Raw genomic sequence first — 18,923 nt, 5'->3', positions numbered from 1 at the left:
ATAGTTATGATGGGAAATTTTGTTATGTGTCTTACACCACAGAAAACGTTTTAAAAATAGAATTAAAATATTTACATGATTAATTAATAAAATAGTATGCAAGAAACTGGACACCGCCCAAATGCTAACTGATAGGATGGGTAAAAATGCCCACAAAATAAGGTCACATCATGGAATACTATACCGTCATGAAAAGGATAATCAACACAGCATGGGTGAATCCCACAAACATCACGTTAAACAGAAGAAGGTGGATGGAACATGCTGTGTGCTTCTATGTACTTGACATTTAAAAAGTTGTATAGGTGGTGACTCCTGGGCGAGTTAGGAAGGGGAAGAGGCAGCTGAGGGACTTCTCCCCAGAAGCCTCATTCCTCTACTCATGGCTCTCATCTGCCAGGGCTCTCTGTGGAACTGGGAGGGTATCTGAATGTTTCTCCTCAGGCCTTGCAAGCACGTGGTCCCAGCACCTCTTCTCAGGCCGCCCTCAGTACCCAACCTGTCCACATCCTCACCTTGGTGGTCTTGAGGACAAGCAGCCCCTGTAGTGTGCTGGCATCCACAGTGACCAGCACCTGGGCGTCCAAGGCCGTGGAGTTCACCACAAGGTGCCCGGAGCCATTGACTTGGCCTGGGACCCCCAGGGCCTGGAGGGGTTTAAAGAGACATGGAAACAGGGCTTCTTAACCAGGGTGGGGTCTGAAGTGGGCATCAGGGCTCCCCACTTGAACTGCCCATAAAATGGGGCAAGAGTATGCACACGTGAGTCATTCTGGCAGAGGATCTATGACTGACCAGGTTCTCAAAGCGCCTGAGGGTCCCACATCGGTAGCCCGGTGCCATTCAGTTTCTCCCACCTCACCTCCTACCTCCCACCTCCCTAAACCATGAGGGATCGCTTCTTTGCATGCAAGAGAACCAAGTCCTGTGAAACAAACTGGCAGCTGCGGAACGTGCATCTCCCCACCTCTTCTGTCCCTTCCCCTCCGCCTCCCTAGGCACAGAACCCAAACACCTGCTCTCAAGAGGCAGATCGGAGCCCATCCGGGAAGCAGGCTGCTAGGCTGGCCCATGTGGGCGTCTCTTTCCTGCCAGCAGATCCCAAGTGCAGCATGTATCTGCTGTTTCGTCTAATCCTGACAGTGGAAGAGATCTTTGAACCCCATTTTATGGATGGTGAAACTGAGGCCCAGAGAGGAACGATGATTCGCTCAAAGCCACCAGAGACAGGGGCAGCACTGCAGTTCCGTCGGGCACTTCCTGGCCTCACAAGTGGCCTTCCCGAGCGCCTGGTACAGCTGCCTGACACAGCACGCACCCCATTAACCCTCCCCTCCTCTTGAAACCCCCTCCTCCCCAGCCTCGAGCCCTTCTCCCGGCTTTTTCTTCTTGGTACCCTCAGCCGCTTCCCTTCCACGCCTTCAGATTTGCAGCCTGAGTGGTTAGTCTCCACCCACCCCAGAGCCACCTCGGCCAGTCTGTGACTTTAAATGTGACCACCTAGAGGTGGAGGCCTCCAGTCCAGATCACAGCTGACCCCTTGACTCCAAAAGCACCCCCAGTATCTCCACTTGGGCGTTTAACAGTCCTGTCAAATTTAACACATCCACAAGGGGACTGTGAGTCAGTGACATCCCCACCCCAACTTTCCTCCTCCGCCCACCATTCTCCCCATCACGGGGAACAGCAGCCCCCACTCTCTTGTCACGCGGGACAAAGCCAGAGGTGCCATCCGGCTCCCCTCTTTTTCTCACACTCACATTCAACTTCCAACTGATCCTACCTCTCCTCCTGTGATGGATCTGGAATCTGAGGGCTCTCCCACCTCATGGACTTTTTATCAAACAGGAGTCAGCAAACGATGGCCCATGGGCCACATCCAGCCCACCGCCTCTTGTCGTAAATAAAGCTTTACTGGAACACGGTCACGCCCACCCCGTGCATGCTGTCTATGGTGCTTTGCGCCACCAACGCAGCACTAAGTAGCTACCGCAGTGGCTGAATGGCCGGCGAAGCGAAAGATATTTACTATCTGGACTTTTATAGAAACAGTTCACTGACCCCAGTCCTAGAGAATGCCCTTCTGCGTCTAGGGCCTTTGCACAGGCCGTAATTAGAATACCCTTTTCTCCAGATATCTACGATGCCACTCTCTCCTCTCCTTCAAGTCTGTGCTCATCCTGTCTTGGGGCCAACCTTGACCAACATATAAAATTGCAGTATCTGCCCTGCTTTTCATGCCCCCGTTCCCACTTTCTCTCTCTCCTTAGCCCTCACCACAGCTCAGCGATTTATCCTGGGGGCTGCCTGTCTCCCTGAGGCAGGCAGTCATCTCTGCTTTGCTTACGGCTGTGTGTTCAGGGCACAGAGCAGGTGCTGAATGAGAATTTGATGCGTCTGTTCCTCCTGGTTCACCCGATCTGTCTTGTGTTGGCAGTGGTCAAAAAGAAGGCCCCTGGACTGCCTCCTGGGGACCCTGGTGCCCTCCCCTCTCAGCCACCCACAGCACACCTACCTTCAGGGCCTCGCAGGAGCTCTCGGCCAGCATCCACCACTGCAGCTGGCGGTCCAGCTGCAGCTCACCACTGCCCTGGAGCTCGCAGGCCCCCACGTGCAGCTCCACGTCCAGCCGGTTCCTGGCTTCCCACCCAAGCTGGACGGCCAGCGAGGTCTCTGGGGGGACGGCATGCAGTGTAGACAGCGTGTGCCTCAGCTTCGCTCGAAGTGTGGTCTCAGATGGGTGCACAGCCGCCACTAAGGTCAGGGAGGCGGTCTGGCCGGCTACTGCCAGGGCCCCTGACGCTTCTGCTTCCCCACCCGAGGCCTGCAGGGAGCCGCTGAGCTGTGTTCCTGCTGGGAGGCCCAGGCCCTGCCAGACCAGAGAGAGGGGGGTCAGAGGGCGGTCCCACGTTGGGAGTGACCTGATTTTCCATCTTCTGCCCTCTTACCCCTCCAGCTCCCCCACCCACCAATCTGTGCCCCTGCCCCATTATCATAACAACAAAACAGCAGTACCAAACGTAATACACAACTATCCATCACAGGCCACTGAGTACACCCGCAGCCTCAGGCTAAGTGCTGTATAAGAAGGTTCTCTCTTCACCCCATTTGACGGCTCTGAGGTGGGTAGTCACTGTCCCCATATTACAGATGGGAAAACTGAGGCTCAGAGGCAAAGTAAATTACCCAGAGTCATACAGCTAGTAAGCAGCAGAGCCAAGGTACAAATCTGATCTGCCTTCAGTCTGCTTCACATCTAGGCTGTCCAGTAGGACAGTCACTAACCACATGGGGCTGGTTCCATTTAAATTAAAATGAAGTAGTGGGGAGGGTGTAGCTCAAGTTGTAGAGCACATGCTTAGCATGCATGAGGTCCTGGGTTCAATTCCCAGTACCTCCTCTAAAAATAAATAAGTAAACCTCATTACCTTCCCCCCTCAGAAATACCCAACAATAAATTAAAATGAAGTAAAAGTAAGAACTCAGTCTCTCTGTAGCACTAGTGAGCTCATTTGAAGTGCTCAGTAGCTACACGTGGCTACTGGCTACTGTCCCAGAGAGCAAAACACAGAATATTTTCATCATCATAAGAAGTCCTAGCGGGCTGGCTCGCTTTATCCTGGGACGCTCTCCTCCGTCACGGCCCGATCCTGGGGCGGCCTGCTTACTGCTGACAGGGCTCAGCCCTATGCTCGGGGGTGCTGAGTGGACCGGACTGTCCCTGTGCCCAGGAAGCTCTGTCAGGAGACAGGGGGGTGGCCTGTCCCACTCAGACAAGGGCACCAGTCCTGACTGCTGACCAGACTCCAGCGTCCCCCTTTCCTGAGAGTTACAGATTCCCCGCCCCCAAACATCACAGGACAGTTCTCACATCATCTCTCAGCCCAGATAAAACCCAGCCTGTGGTTTTTAACGGGTTATGAAACCAAGATGTGACTGTTCCCCACTGTCAGCTGACGAGAGCTTCCCTTGTCTCCTTCCTGCTCTCACAATTTTACTAAAAGGATAAGACTCATAAATTCCAAATCTGTGGTCCTTGAGTTTCACTGCGCTGCATGCCTCTAATCTCTCCCAGCCTCAATGTTCTCATCTGCCAAATGGGAACATGGGATTACAGAAAATAGGGGCCAAGTATCCAGGAGGGCATTTGGGAAATAGTAGCTGGGATCTTGGGAAGCCCCTGGAGGGAGATGCCAGCCAGGCTCAGGCCTCACACAGGGGTTCTGGAAGCTGCCTCACTGGTCACCCTGCTGGCTTGCCAGACGCACCTCCAGCAGCGGGCAGCCTGGCTGGGTGGCCAGCATCCATGTGCTTTGGTCCCCAGTGCGCTGCTCCAGGGCGCCCTGCAGCTGGCACGGCCCCAGCTGGAGGTCCAGGGAGCTGTGGGTGGCAGGGCCGGGCTGGGCAGTCAGGCTGATGGTGCTCCGGGGTGGCAGGCCCAGGCGGTCCAGCAGGGGCAGGGAGTGTGTCAGGCGCCCGAGGACCGAGGTCTGGGGCCCGCAGGTGTGGGCCAGCTGCAGGTGGGCGTCTCCATGGTCACTGTGGAGGTCTGTAGCCAGGTCAAACTTGCAGGGGCCCCAGGTCAGGCTGCCCTCAGAGTGCAGGGCCTGCGGGATTCCTGTTGCCTGGAATGTGGGGAAAATGGCTGGATTTAGGCACAGCTTTAGAAGCCAAAGTCAGAAAGATGGAGATGGGCCAAGGTGGAAAGAGGGCAGCATTGGCCCCATGACCTGAACTCTCCCAGCACCTCCCTCTGCAAAGTACACCATTGAGAGATGTGGGCTCAAGTTCGGGCTCCACCACTGACTCTGTCTTTCTAAACCTGTGACCTCAGTTTACCCATCTCCAAAATGGAAGTGGACTCCTAAGTTGCTGGGAGAGGTAAATAACATAATATGTGTGACTTGTGAGCCCAGAGCCAGGCACCCAGGAAGCACTGATTCTTGGAAATAGGTCATTTACATTAGTGTTCGTCGGCTGGATGGCGGAGACCCCAGGCTACTCACTCCACTGGGGCCCAAGACACACCCCACATAGGGGCACCAGCCCGAGATGGGAATGAGAGGGTCCCCCCACCTATCTGGGCTCCAGTGCATCACCAGGGACTAGGGGTAGAAGCAGCCCCTTCCTCCTGGGGCGGAGGATTTAAGGAGCATGTCTGTGAAGCCTCAGAGAACACTCAGTCCATGTGCCCAAAAAATGTCAGCTCTGCTTCACTGTGCTCATTCCTGCTCCTGAGTCCTTAGCCCCAGGAATGGGCTAAGGGAGGTCGTGAGAAACCATCAACTTGAGCCCCAGAAAGGGAGGGAACCAGTATCTCAGGAGGGCCCTTTGTGAAAGGGGAGAAAATTCAGTTCAGGTTCCATTTTTGGCTCAAAGCTTTGAAGTCAATGAGTTCCCCAATTCAAGTGACAATAGTAAAAAAAAAAAAAAAAAAAAAAAAAAAACAAAAGTTTCTCATGCCAAGAGCAGAGCTGGGCATACAGTAGGCAGTTAATAGCTTGTGGAGAGCATTGACTGGTGGGGAAGGGGCTTACCTCCAGCCGGGGGCAGCAATTCACCAGAGACAGGGTCCAGTTGGTGTGTGTGGTATTGGCCTTTGTCCTGACATCCCCATGGGTGGTCAGGGTACAGGGGCCCAGGGCCACCTCCAGCTGAGCCCTGGGGGGGTCGTCTCCCCCAGCAGACATTCGGATGTGGTTGTTAGGGGGAACCCCCAGTGCCTGAAGTGGGGGCCACGCATGCTGGAGGCTGGTGTCCAGATGGGCATGGCGGCCACAGGCTGTGCGGACGTGGGCCTGGGCGAAGGTGTCCCCAGAAGATACCCGAGTCACCAGGCTGGCCCCAAGGGCGTGGACCAGGAAGGAGACATTCAAGGATAGCACGGCCGGATTCTGCCCCCAAGAAAGGAAAGGTGAGGCCAAGCGGTGTCCCACAGCACCCCACTAAGTGTGCAGCTCTCTTCTTGGCCACAGGCAGTCAAGGGAGCTCCCAACCCCCTGGGCATCCATGACCCCAGTTAACCGGCGATGCTCCTACAAAGCGCTTCTCTCTTAAGAGCTGAAACTGGCCTCCCAGGGAGTCACGAAATCTGACCCCTATCAGGGTCCCCAGCATCCCCTCCCCTCCGTTTCCTCCTCTCTCTTCCGCGATAGTCTCAGGCCTCTCAACCTCTCTCACGTGGCTTATCTGGACACATCCTTCCTAATGCCCCAAATGGAAGTCACCTCAGCTCTAGGTGGTGTGTTCTCAGGATCTGTGGGGTCCTGGGGCATCTACCCCCCCATGAGAGAACGAGGAGCTGCTCTCAGCCTCTTTCTGTCACCCTGCGCTCATCTGCCTGGGGAGGGGACAGAGCCACCAACGATAGGGCGAACACCCACATTAGCCCCACTGCAGCTAAGTGGAGACCACCAAGGGGCCACGTAGATCGGGGGTGGCCGACCACAGGGCCCAGACCACGGGTTCTCTCACCTGGATGTCACTGGCCAGCTCTAGGACTAAGGAATGTCTGATTTCTAGCCCTTTCCTGGAGTTCCAGACCATGTTTTATTATTTATCTTTCTTTTCTTTACTTTTATTGATTTGATGAATCTTAAAATTGACTAGTTTCAATAAACCAAGTCAAAAAAAAAAAAAAAAGGAAGGACCTTCCATGGCTCTTGTCCTAACCCTCTTACAGTTAGTCTCTCCAGCAATCACCTCCCCCTCGGTCTCTCTCACGCGTGTAGCCGTAACTCCCTGTGCCCCTCTACTCTTGAGTTTCCTCTGGGGGGAGGCAGCCCATCCCACTAGCCCACAGGATCTTTTCAATCCTGATCCTCAATTCTCTTGGTTAACCTTCCCACCATTCAGACCACTGTGTGACCTTGGGAAGGTAACTTCACCTTCTGGAGCCTCAGTTTCCACATCGGTAAAATGAGATCGTGATTCACTTGGTAGCTGAAACCAAGGCAAAAGAAAGGATACCAAGCTGAGAGCGTCACTCGAGGTGCGCTGGCTCTATCATGCTCAACACTTATAAGGTAGGTTTTGCCACCTGCAGTTTACAGACGATGTGGCTGAGGCTCAGGGAGGTTAAGATCTGGCTAAAAGTCACACAGCAGGTGAGCAGTAGGGCAGGATGGAAAGTCATGTTGGTCTGAATTTCTGGTCCTTGTGTCTTCCTGTGTTGACTGAAGCTGCTACCACTGCCCAAGCTGGTGGCATGAAAGCATCGCATCTTTCATGCTCACAGAGGTGAAGCTGGCAGAAACAGTCCTCCCCCAGGATGCCATGTTCCCTCTACCTGTACAGCCAGGCAGTAGCACCAGCTCCCAGGGCCCCCAGGCAGTGCCCTAGGCTGGACACGCTGCAGTGCTGACTCACAGCCTCCAGGCTCACGTCTCTCCAATCCCCGAGCAGGTCAGCTCCCTGGACCTAGCTCCCCCAAGCGGATCCCAGCAAGCAGCCAGGCCAGTGTGCTTCAGGAGCAGAAACACCTCTGTCCTCCTCCCCCAGGCAGTCCTCAGGGCTACACTCACTGGCCGGCTCCCCATAACCAGCTGGGCTGAGAGCCCAGCCAAGTCAGGCCTACAACCAGCTGGCTGCAAGGCAGCACTGACAAGGTCCCCAGGCAGCCCCAGTGGTTGCCCCATGACCAGTTCACCCATAGCTCTTAGTCCAGGAGCCACAGAGGCCCACTGGAGATTAGGGAGTCCGGCCATGCACAGGAGAGGGCCTACTGTCCACCTCTTCCCTGGCCCAGGAGAGCTCAGAAATACCTAAGCTGGGCTGTGCCCCAGCCCAGGTAGCACATGCACTGTGAGCCCCCCAGTCCATCTGCCCTAAAGGCCCAGGTGTGCCTATTCCCAGCGCAACCCCCTGTGGCAGAGGCTGGTTTGAGATACTGAGATACTGGGTCAATGTCTTAACTGTGTTTACAGAAGGGACCACCCATCTGCTGTCAGGTTGGGCTGGGTGCCCACTCAGGACTGGGAGCCCAGATGCATGTCACTGAGGATGTGGAGGGTTTGGAGGAGGGGACTGTGTGGGTAAGCCTGGCAGTGGTCCCAGGCCCCCAGCCATTCCGTAGGCAGCCCCCAGTACTCAGGCCACGCCTGCCCCCCACCCCAGAGGTAGACTATCATCTACCACCACTGCCCTGCCAGTGACAAAGACCCCTGTACTTCAAGAGGCCACCCGGTGACATTTCCCCAGCAGACCCTGACAGCTGGGCAGGCGAGGCGTCTCCACTGCAACTGGCCTGTGGAGACCAGTGAGGTGGGTAAGGGGCATGTATAGGCATGAGGCTTCTTCCCCTGACCTTGACCTCAGTCAGAGTACTAAGATCCAGCTCGACCTCATCTCCCTTTGTGAAGGCCTCCCTGGCAAGAGAGCCCCCGAAGAGAGGTTTGTGTAGACCCGAGTGCTACCCCACAGCATCGTCAAAAACAGAAGCAACCAGAGCTCATGTCCTCACAGGGCCTGTGTGGGCCAGGATCTAACTGGATCCTCATCTGATCCTCCAGGTAACTATAGGAGGATTGTTAACAGTCCCATTTCACAGATGAGAGCACTGAGGCACCGAACGAGTAAGCAACTGGCCTGAAGTTGCACAATTAGTAAGCAATGAAGCAGCCTGGCTTGGGGCCCCCACGCCTTGATCGCTCACCCGGCCTCCCGCACACTTCGGATGGTTTAGCCACGCCACCACGGCTGTGATGGGCACAGAGGTGGCTTCCTGCTTTTTGTTCTTGAGAACAATGCAGAAGACAGCTGTGTCCGTGTTTCCTCGCCTCGTGTTCTAGGTTCTCCGGGGGACGTACCCAGAACACGAGCTGATGGGCAAGAGTCTCAGCAGTTTTAATTTTGCCAGATAGACCAGGAGTGCCTCTGAGGTGGCTGCCTCATTACACTTGCAGTTAGGGTGGTGGGGGAGGAAGCGCTGACAGAAGGACAGGAGGACAAGTGGACAGAAGAAAGAGAAGAGGTGAAGGTAGGGTGGGGAGGAAGGAAGTGAGGTGGATAGATGGGAGGGGAGGGTGGGGAATTTGGTGGAAGGCTGGGAGGGAAGGCGGAAGGAGCTAAGGCAGTGGGAGGGGCTAAGGCAGTGGGAGGGGCTATAGCAGCAGGTGGGGTTAAGGCAGTGGGTGGGCTAAGGCAATGGGAGGGGCTCTAGCAGTGGGATCTGGGTAGGTGACCAGGTAACTTGCAGAAGCAGCAGCCCTCCCATGGGCTGGTTTGGGCCCACCTACATGGGGGCCTTGAGTCACTCACCTGGAGCTGCCAGAGGCCACGGTGCAGCCCTAGGGCCAGCCCCGGGTGGCCACTGGCTTCCCTCTTCTCCAGGGCTATACGCAGCTGCTCATCCTCCACGCTTACTGTCAGCCCAGCAGCCAGACTGGGTCCCATGCTCTGGGCAGAAGCAGAGCTGTGGGTGTCCCTCAGACCCACTGCCCCCATAGGGCCCGGGTCCAGCCCTCTCACCCACCTGCAAGTGTCCGCGGCCGTCCACGGTGAAGGGGAGGCCCCAGCGCCTGAGGCCAGGCACCGTGTGGCCCAGGCTGGCATGGAGCCGGCTGCCCAGGTCACTGGTAGCCCTGCCCTCCAGGCCAAGGGCGGCATCCAGCTGGGCCCCCAAACTACCCAGCATCACACGAACTGAGAGGTTGGAAGCCACATGGGTGTGAGACAGGAGCATCCCTGCCTCGGAGGGGAGTCCTGGGGGCGAGAGGAGGAATTACAGAAACGAGGAGCCCAGTTTAAGGTCCACCGGAGCCAGAACGGGGGTCTCTGAGATCCCACCTTCTCTCTGGTGGGGCCCCTGAGCCCTGAGGCAGACTCACCCCCAGGTCCCACCTAACAAACACCATAATGGCCACACAGAGCAAGTGATAGGTCCAGTGTCCCCTTCGGATTTCTAACCCCTCAAAGACAGGGACAGGCTCTCAGAAAGCAAAAGGGGTGTAGGGGTCTGCGTCTGCGCTCTCCCCTCACTGCTTCTCCTTTGAACCCCTCCAGGACTCATGCAAATGTCCCCAAGAAGTGTCAGAGCTATTTCTGAACTGCCATGCAGGAGCACATCCTGGAGGCCCTGCTAGCTTCCAAGCCGGGGAAGCTGGACTGGGAGGGCGGTGGGGGGAGTCCTGGGGGAGGGGGTGGCAACAGGGGCTGTCTGCCATCTGGTTTGGAAGTGTGTCTATACTGGGCCGCAACTGGTGTTGAGTAACATCCCAAGGAAGATGGAGGTACTGGGAGGCACTGGTAGGGGGAGGAGACAGCTGGAAGGTGGATTTGGGGACTGGGGGCTCCTTTAACTCCCTTGGCTTCAGGCCCTGAGAGTCTCTGGGGCAGGAGGTCACTGGGCCCTGTCCACCCCTCCTACCTGCTTCACTCAAGGTGCTGATGTTGTGACTCAGGCTGCCTGAGAGCTGGCCATGCCCAGGGCCCCAGGTGCAGACTCCACCCAGAGACAGGCTGGCCGCGTCAGCCCAGAGGCTGGCCTGGCCCCCAAGGCTCCCCATCTGGGCTTGCAGTCGCCCCCTCAGTCGGAGCTCTCCTGGCAGGGTCTGGCTGCTGTTCTGGGCAAGGATGCAGGACACACTGTGCACAGTAGTGCTGTTCCCTGACTTCTCATGCTTGTCCCGCAGGAGGAATCCTAGCACTGCTGAGTCAGCAGTGACCTTGATAGTGCCTGCAGAGGATGGGAGAGAAGCCGTACAGAGGAGGGGGTCAGCCCAGGGGACTGGGCTGCTTCGGGAAGGAAGATAAAGAATTCTGGGGCAGAAAGTTCCTAGGTCCATGATGTAATTCTCACGCATGTCAGAAAGGGCATATCTGAAAATGGACCAAATTAAATCAGCTCCCTCCCAGGATGCTCTGAGAACCAGCCAAACTAATTCACAAATAAAGGAGCTTTGGCAAAAAAGCAGCAAGTCTGATAAGGCATGTCTGTTAATATCAGTGCTCAATCCTGCTCAAGAGAGTGACAGACCACCGTGACGGAAGGACTCCATCTTACAGACAACAAAACTGAAACCTGGGAAGCCCTGAGGGCTCCAACCTGGAATTCTAGGGATAGAAAAATGGCTCAGAGGTCTCTTCCATCCAAAGGAAAAGATTCCACACCACTGAGCCAGTCCCAGGCCCATACATGACTCATGCATTAGGGAAATTCTTGCTCTTACCAGAATCATTTAGGTGTCCTAACCCCACCGGGCTCCAGTAGGGCCTTAACGTGGTCCAAGTCCCCTTATACCTCCCTCCTGTCATTCAAAATATGACTGCAGGGTCACCACCTCCAGAAAGCCTTCCTTGGCCCCTCTGCACACCCAGGTTGGGTTAAACACCATTGTTCTATGCTTCCAAAAAGGAACTCATGCTAAACTCTATCACAGAGTCTGGAGCACTTTCCATACAGATAGAACTTTCTTGCAGAATCTTGCAACCACGGTTTTACAAATTCCTTATGTTGTAGGGCCTTACGGTTAGGGTTAGGGTGAGGGTTAGGGCAAGGGTGAGATCACCTCACACCTGTCAGAAAGGCTGTCATCAAAAAGAACACAAATAAAACATGTTGGCGAGGATGTGGAGAAAAGGGAATCCTCGTACACTGTTGGTGGGAATGTAAATTGGTGCAGCCAATTTACAGTACAGCCAAAGCAGCATGGAGATTTCTCAAAAAACTAAAAATAGAACTACCATATGACCTAGCAATTTGACTCCTGGGTATATATAGAAAAAAAATGAAAATACTAATTCCAAGAGATACATACACTCCAATGTTCATAGCAGCGTTATTTACAATCGCCAAGGTATGGAAGCAACCTAAGTGTTCATTAACAGATGAAGGGATAAAGAAGATGTGATTACACACACAATGGAATACTACTCAGCCATAAAAAAGGAATGGAATTTTACCATTTGCAGCAACATGGATGGACTTGGAGGGCATTATGCTAAATGAAATAAGTCAGACAGAGAAAGACAAATACTGATGATATCACTTAAACGTGGAATCTAAAAAATAAAAAAAAACTAGTGAATACAACAAAAAAAACAGATTTACAGATATAGAGAATAAACCAGTGGGTTACCAGTGGGGAAAGGGGAGGGGTGAGCCATAAGATAGAGGGAGGGGAGTAAGAGGTACAAACTATTATGTATAAAATAAATAAGCCAGAAGGATATATTGTAAAACACAAGGAATATAGCCATATTTTATAATACCTGAAATGGAGTATAACCTTTAAAAATTGTGAATCACTATGTTGCACAACCTATAACTTATATAATAGTGCACATCAATTATACTTCAATTGGAGAAAAAGAAGAGATTAGATTTGTGGTTACCAGAGGCGGGGATGGGGGATTGGATGAAGGTAGCCAAAAGGTACAAACTTCCAGCTATACTATAAATAAGTACCAGGAATATAACATACAACATGATACATATAATTAACACTCTGTATGTACACAGAAGTTGTTAGGAGAGTAAATCTTAAGAGCTCTCATCATAAGAAAAACATTTTTTCTGTTTCTTTAATTTTGGGTCTGTATGAGCTGATGAATGTTCACTGAACTTCTTGTGATAACCATTTCACAATGTATGTAAGTCCAACACTATGCTGTACACAAACTTATACAGAGCTGCATGTCAACTATATCTCAATAAAACTAGAAGGAAAAAAAGCATTAGAAAAAATTTGTCTGGGGAACACTGCACCCAATTCTACCTCTTGGATATTTCCAAAGTCCATTAGCAAGTTAAGGCTCTGACAAGTCCTGCATAAGGAAGCTTGTTTCATATTTAGATAGCGAAAGATTCACTTTGTCAGAATGGGTATTAATTTCTGACAAAAGGGTATCACCAGTGTGTGAGGAGCTGAAATTGAGCATCAGTGGACCAGAAAACATGCAGGATTTAATCTACCCTGTGGATGCATAGAAAGTGCTTGCCCCAAATCCCCACTGCCCCTGGCCCATGGAGTTCCCCATTCCCTCACCCTCTTTGAGCGTCTCCTTCTGTTTCAGCATGCCTGTGAGGGTCAGAACGTGGGGCATGGCTGCCCAGGCAGCCACTGTGTGCTGGACTTGGCCCTGCAGGGTCAGGACCTGGCCTCCCCTCTGCTCCTCGGATGCCCTGAGGAGCAGTTGTGCTGTGTTCTGGTCCAGCAGTGCCTTGGAAAACAGCCACATCCTAGGAAGGCAAGTGATGGAGAAGCAGGCCAGATGAGCAGGCCAGGCCATAAGAGGTGCATTCCAGAACCCTACTGTCCAGACCCATCATAGGACTGCCCCTCTGGGCCCTCAGCCCACAAGGATGCAGTGTAACAGGGGGTTAAGATCATCGGCTTTGAGAGCAGTCAAACCTGGGTTGGAATCTCAGTGCTGCTGTGGCCTTGCATAAGGACATAACCTCTCTGAGCCTCAGTTTCTTCTTCTATAAAGTGGAGGATAAAATGGAACTACTGATGTTGAACTGGTATTGCTAATGAGTTATCAATGTATGTTATTATGGTGAGGGATGAGAATAGTAAAAACAGCCCCAAGAAGCCTGCTATTAAACTTCCTGAAGAACTGGGGCAGGGGACATGGTCCCTATCATCCACATGATATGCTCTTTATAGGATACCACGGGAAATACTCCTCTTGAGTACGAAGACCAGGAACAAGATAAGCCATGCTTTCCTTGGTGCACACTCACACAAGTATGTGAGTGTGTGTGTTTCTCCATAAGGAAGGCATTATTTGCAAATAAAGCTGCTGGTTGGTTTCTCTTTTTGCACTGGCTACGAGGAAGCTCAGAGTCAAATCTTCAACTCAGCTCTAGAAAATAGCATGCATTTCATTTACTGATGCCACTTAGAGCACTTTCCCATTTTTCTTTTCCCTTCACCTTAATTTCCTCATGTATTTTTTAAAATCCAGAACAAGAGTTGGCAAATTATGTGCGTAAACTAGCCCACCACTTGTCAGGAAATAAAGTCTTACTGGAACTCGGCCACACCCATTCATTAACATGTTGTCTATGATGCTTTTGTGCTATCACAGCAGAGTACTGGCAACAGGGACCATATGGCCCAGAGATCTGAAAATATTTACCATCTGGCCCTTTAATGAAAATTTGCCAATTCCTGACCCAGAACAATATACATTTTTATAATCTGCCTCAAACCATTTTTGGATTGGGAATAGGATGGGCAGCTGGACAGATGGATGTATAGGTGGATGGACAGACAGCTGTAGATGGTAATTCAGGGGGCAGGGTTATCTAGGACCACGTCCAAAGCCTTAGACATCCTTGAATTCAAAAAAGCTGCCAAAGCTGGGGGTGTAAATGAAAAAGGGAACTAACATTTAATGGAGACCTAATTTGTCCCAGAACCTGCCATCCTTGGAGTAGCATCAATAATGGCAGCTGGTAGTGACCATTCTCACCGGCCAGATGCTGATTTGGAATTCACATGTACAGTTCAGTTAATCCTAGGACAAAGCTAAGAAGCAGGTTGAGAAACTGAGGCACAGAAGGGCACAGTGTCTTTCCCAAGGTCTGAGAGGCAGTGATGGCAGAGCTGGGATTTGAACCCAGGCTGGCTCAATACCGCCAGGTTCTTGTTGGCCATATCATAGTGGATGTATCAAATATGTGAAAATATAGTCAGAGATGAAAGACTGGAGGGAAATACATCAACATTATTCCCCATGACTACCTCCAGTGATTTTTGTTTTATTCTTTATATGCTATTATAATCTTTCAAGTCATCTACAGTGAATGCTCTTACAACTGAAAAAGCAAAGATAAAAGTGGAAAATTGAATGCCTCCTCCTTCCATTCCCTCAATGCCTTAAAATCAAGAGAGGCACAAATGGGGGTAATTTTAGGCAGGGTCCCAGAACGACAGAAGAGGGCACCTGAGTGATGTCTTCCCATCTCCCAGGACACCAGCCCTTTGGCCTTTGGAGCCCCATTCCCCCCTCGCAGGCCACGTGGGGACCGGCACCTGGCTGGGGAAACCTTGCTGGACAGCTGCAGCCGAACAGTCCTGGGGGCTCTGAGGACCTCCTGGCGGAGGAGGACACTCATACCCCAGCCCCGGCTGCTTCTCCAGGTATCCTGGCTGGCGTTGGCCTCCAGCAGAACCAGCTCCTTGTCAGACGTGTGCACAGACAGGGAGCCATTGAGGCTGCGCCCTTTGTAGTGCCCGGCAGCCGCCTGCACCTGCAGGGAGGCAGGAGAGGGCTCAGAAGCAGAGAGGGGACAGAAAGGGTCTGTGGGAGCTGGATACACAGGATTCCCCTTCTTCCAGGAAGCCTTCCTGAGCCACTCCAGCTCTGAGCATCACCAAACGTAGCACACAGCAAACACTCAGGAAGAGAAATGAGACAGAGGGAAGAATGAAGGACAGCCTTCCCTGACCCCAGCTCCTGGGCCAGGAACAGAGTCTCATCTTGTCCTTTACAACACATATGAAGAGGAGTTTCTGTCTTACAAATGGGGAAACTGAGGCTCAAAGGAGTTTCACATATTCAGCCTGGGCCTACTTGGCTCTAAAACTCATGCTTATGCCTGAAGGGAGATGCTGGGGGAAGCAGAGGACCCCCACACAACTGAGTTACAGAAAAGGATGCCCCTAACACTGTCCTCGGGGGCCCAGAGGACACCCAGAAACTCTGGAGGTCAAAGGGGAGCGTGTCGGAGCATAAAGGGGGGCCACGCCTGGGGTCAGGCTGGAGCAAAGGCTTGGCCAGGCCCACCAAGGTGATGGGGGGAGGAGCGGGTCAGGGGCAGGGAGGCCCACTCCTCCCTTCTTTCCTGACCTGTGCCTCAGTTTCCTCATCTACAGGGTAGGAACTGGCCTAGCCTAGTCTGCACATTGCAATCACGTGGGAAGCTTTAAAAAGTATGCCTGGCCCCGCCATATCTGAACTAATAAACTGTAGTATATCCGTGCAATGGAATATTACTCACTGACAAAAAGAAATGAGCCGTCAAGCCATGAAAAGACAGGAAAGACTGTAAGTGCATACTGCTCGATAAAAGCAGCCAATCTTTCATGTCAAGGCTACATCCTGAATGACTCCAGCTAGATGACATTTGGGGAGAAGGTAAAATGGAAAAGACAGAAAGTGGCTCGGAGGTAGCCAGAGGTTAAGAGGGAGGAACAGGTGGAGTCTGGAGGATTTGGGGGGCAGTGAAAACACTCTGCGTGGTACAGTAAAGGCCGATCTATGACATCATGCATTTGGCCACACCCACAGCATGCACAATACAGGGAGGGAAGCCTTAAACTACGGACTTGAGTTAATAATAAATATCGATCTGTCAGTTTTAACGAATGTTCCACACTGATGCAAGATGTTATTACGAAGGGAACCTGTCCTGGCGGGGAAGGAAGTCTGTGGGCAACTCTCCGTACTTTCGGCCCAATTTTTCTGTAAACCTAAGACTGCTCTAAAAGTGAAGTTTATTAATTTTGTAATGGTTGCCGGGGACCCCTTGACCAATCAACTCAGCATCTCCAGGCTGGGGTCCGGGTATGTTCTAACACCTCTCCAGGTGGTTGCAACATGCAGCTTGGGCTGGGAACTTCTAGGCGACACTGCGGTTTCTCCGACTGGCCTCTGAGGGCTGAAGGGTCCTGCAGACCAGGCCTTCTCAGTGAGGGCAATATTGCCCCCAAATGCACAATGGGTTCTCAGCAGGGGGCAGGTTAAAATTTCTTTAATATATATAGGGCATAGATATGCATCAGCTCATAATAGAAATACAGGACGTCTGTGGAATTACAGAAATTCTTAGCGAGGGCAATTAGGAAAAAAATGTCTAAAAAGCCTCTTTGGTTTGGGGAAGTGATAAAGAAAATCAGGTTAAAAGCACCAGCGTGGGGACACTCTGGGAGAGTTTCAAGACGGTAAACAGGGGCTGGCAAGGCTGGGCTCCTGCTCCCTTCCCCCACCCCCACTCAATCAGAGAGATAAGTAAAGGATTCTGCTGCTTTTAAAAGTAATAGTAAAGTCAGAAGCCATCAGGTGACCCAGCATCCAAGCTTCCAACGGGACCTGTCCCTGCCCTCCATGAGTGGCCTGGGCTCTGCAGCCAGACCACCTGGGTTCCTGTCCAAGATCCCCTACTTATGCCCGCGGTGACCTTATACAGGTCGTCATCTGGCTATGCCTTAGAGTCATCTACAAAATGCCACAACAGCACCATCACGAGGCATGTGTGAGATGATCCACATGACGGGTTTAGAACAGGGTGTAGGGTGTAGCTCAGTGGTAGAGCGCATGCTTAGCACACACGAGGTCCAAGGTTCAATCCCCAGTACCACCATTAAAAAAGAAAGAAATGAACAAACCTAATTACCTCCCCCTCCCAAAAAAGCTTTGTTTAAATAAAAGGTAAAGGGTTTAGAACTGAGCCTACCACACAATAAAGACTCAACAGATGCCAGATCCCGCTGTAAGTGATTACAATGACGGCAAATCTTAGAATCTAAGATGCCATGATTTTATACGTCTCTTCGAAAGCAGAAAGGCTGCTAATGAAACAACGAACCTATGGAGACCTGAAGACATATCCTGATTTCAGAGATACCGACACGAGAGAGAACGTGCCTCTGAGAAAGATCACTTTCCATAATTCAGGCTCCACTCGAGTTTCTGAAACCCACAGGCACAGGGCTGAAGGCACAGCAGGCATTTAAAAACTGCTATTAAATTCCGGTCCTCATCAGTGTTCGGATTACCCATCTATACCTCCGTGTCCCAGCCCACCGTCTAATTCCCATGTCCACAGCACACATGGCTTCCTCAGTGAAGCAACCGAAGTAGGCAGCTTTCTAAGGAGCCGGCCCTGGGGGAGCAGGGCACAGCCTTTCCGCCTGATCTCCCTTCTCTGACCCTGTATCTCCTTGTAGAAACCCTTTAGTAATTCTACCCAACACTGGGCAAATTATTCTAGGGTCAAAAACCCATTTTGAAGGTTCATACAACTTCTCCGAAGCCCAATTACAAGACAGGGTTTGGAGGACAATTCTGTTTCTTTCCATTTTCAAGGGTGAAATGTGATCCTTTCCTCCCCCAGGAAGCTAAAAACCCTTCTTGCCTTGACAATCACTTCCAAATGATGGATTTGGAAACCTCCCTTCCATCTGTTCTTGATTCTGGAGGGGCCGTCTGGCTGAGCTTAACATCATGGGGCGGCCTCCCCTCTGCTCCCTCCATGGGGCCTCCATCCTCCCGTCCTTCCGCCCCATCTCCCAGCAAGCTGGCTACTCGGAGACAATACTTGGCAGGCAATTGAGGTCATCCCAAAGGGACCACCATCTGTACCTGTAAGTTTGGAGGAAATGCTGGTCTCTGGGGATGTCTGAGCAGGAAGAAAAACACCACGTGGGAGTCAGACCCATTCAGCTGGACCGAGGCCTGTTGGGAGGGGGAGATGGAAAAGGGGGAAGTCAGAGGGAGCAGAGGAGGAAGAGGAGAACCCCAGAAGGTGGCTGGCTGGGCACCAACGAGGGACAGGGCATCCCAGAGTTTGCCCAAAACCCAGGCCCCACAGCAGATGCCAGAAACCAACATCTTCCCTCGCCGGTTCTCAGCCCTAAATTCTACCCAGGCTCAATTACTTGGGAGGCGAGAATTCTGCCATTGAACCACCATTGCCCTCAGGCTGCATTACTTGGAAGCTTGAGAAATGTGGCCCCAGGTATGGAGCTGGGAGGACAGTTCTGGGACCCCAGACCCCCTCCTTCCCCTGCCATGGTCCCTGCTCATGCCTCCCATGTCCATGGCCACCTTTTATTTAACCCTGACCATGAACCAGGCACTAGGAAGCTGGCTTTACAATTATCTTATTTAATCATCACCCCTGCTCTCGTAGGCTGGTATTATAACTATCCCCATTTCACAGCTAGAAAAACTGATGATTGGGGGGTTGA

General features: G+C 52.2%; 1 protein-coding gene across 1 annotated transcript in view; it reads right to left on the bottom strand.

Moving 5' to 3' along the window:
- LOC102543375 (uncharacterized) overlaps window positions 1-18,923 on the bottom strand; it is a 124,567-nt gene that overhangs the window by 38,770 nt on the left and 66,874 nt on the right. The window contains 9 exon segments of the mRNA XM_072942128.1: window positions 8,169-8,203; window positions 8,206-8,240; window positions 8,342-8,366; window positions 9,255-9,396; window positions 9,473-9,702; window positions 10,367-10,675; window positions 12,987-13,180; window positions 14,985-15,202; window positions 18,316-18,408. Of these exon segments, the coding sequence (XP_072798229.1) occupies window positions 8,169-8,203; window positions 8,206-8,240; window positions 8,342-8,366; window positions 9,255-9,396; window positions 9,473-9,702; window positions 10,367-10,675; window positions 12,987-13,180; window positions 14,985-15,202; window positions 18,316-18,408 (1,281 nt within the window).

This window comes from Vicugna pacos, chromosome 18, assembly GCF_048564905.1.
Source record: "Vicugna pacos chromosome 18, VicPac4, whole genome shotgun sequence".
In the NCBI taxonomy this organism is placed as follows: Eukaryota; Metazoa; Chordata; class Mammalia; order Artiodactyla; family Camelidae; genus Vicugna; species Vicugna pacos.
Note: the sequence above shows the minus strand (reverse complement) of the source record. Positions and strands in the feature narration are given on the sequence as shown.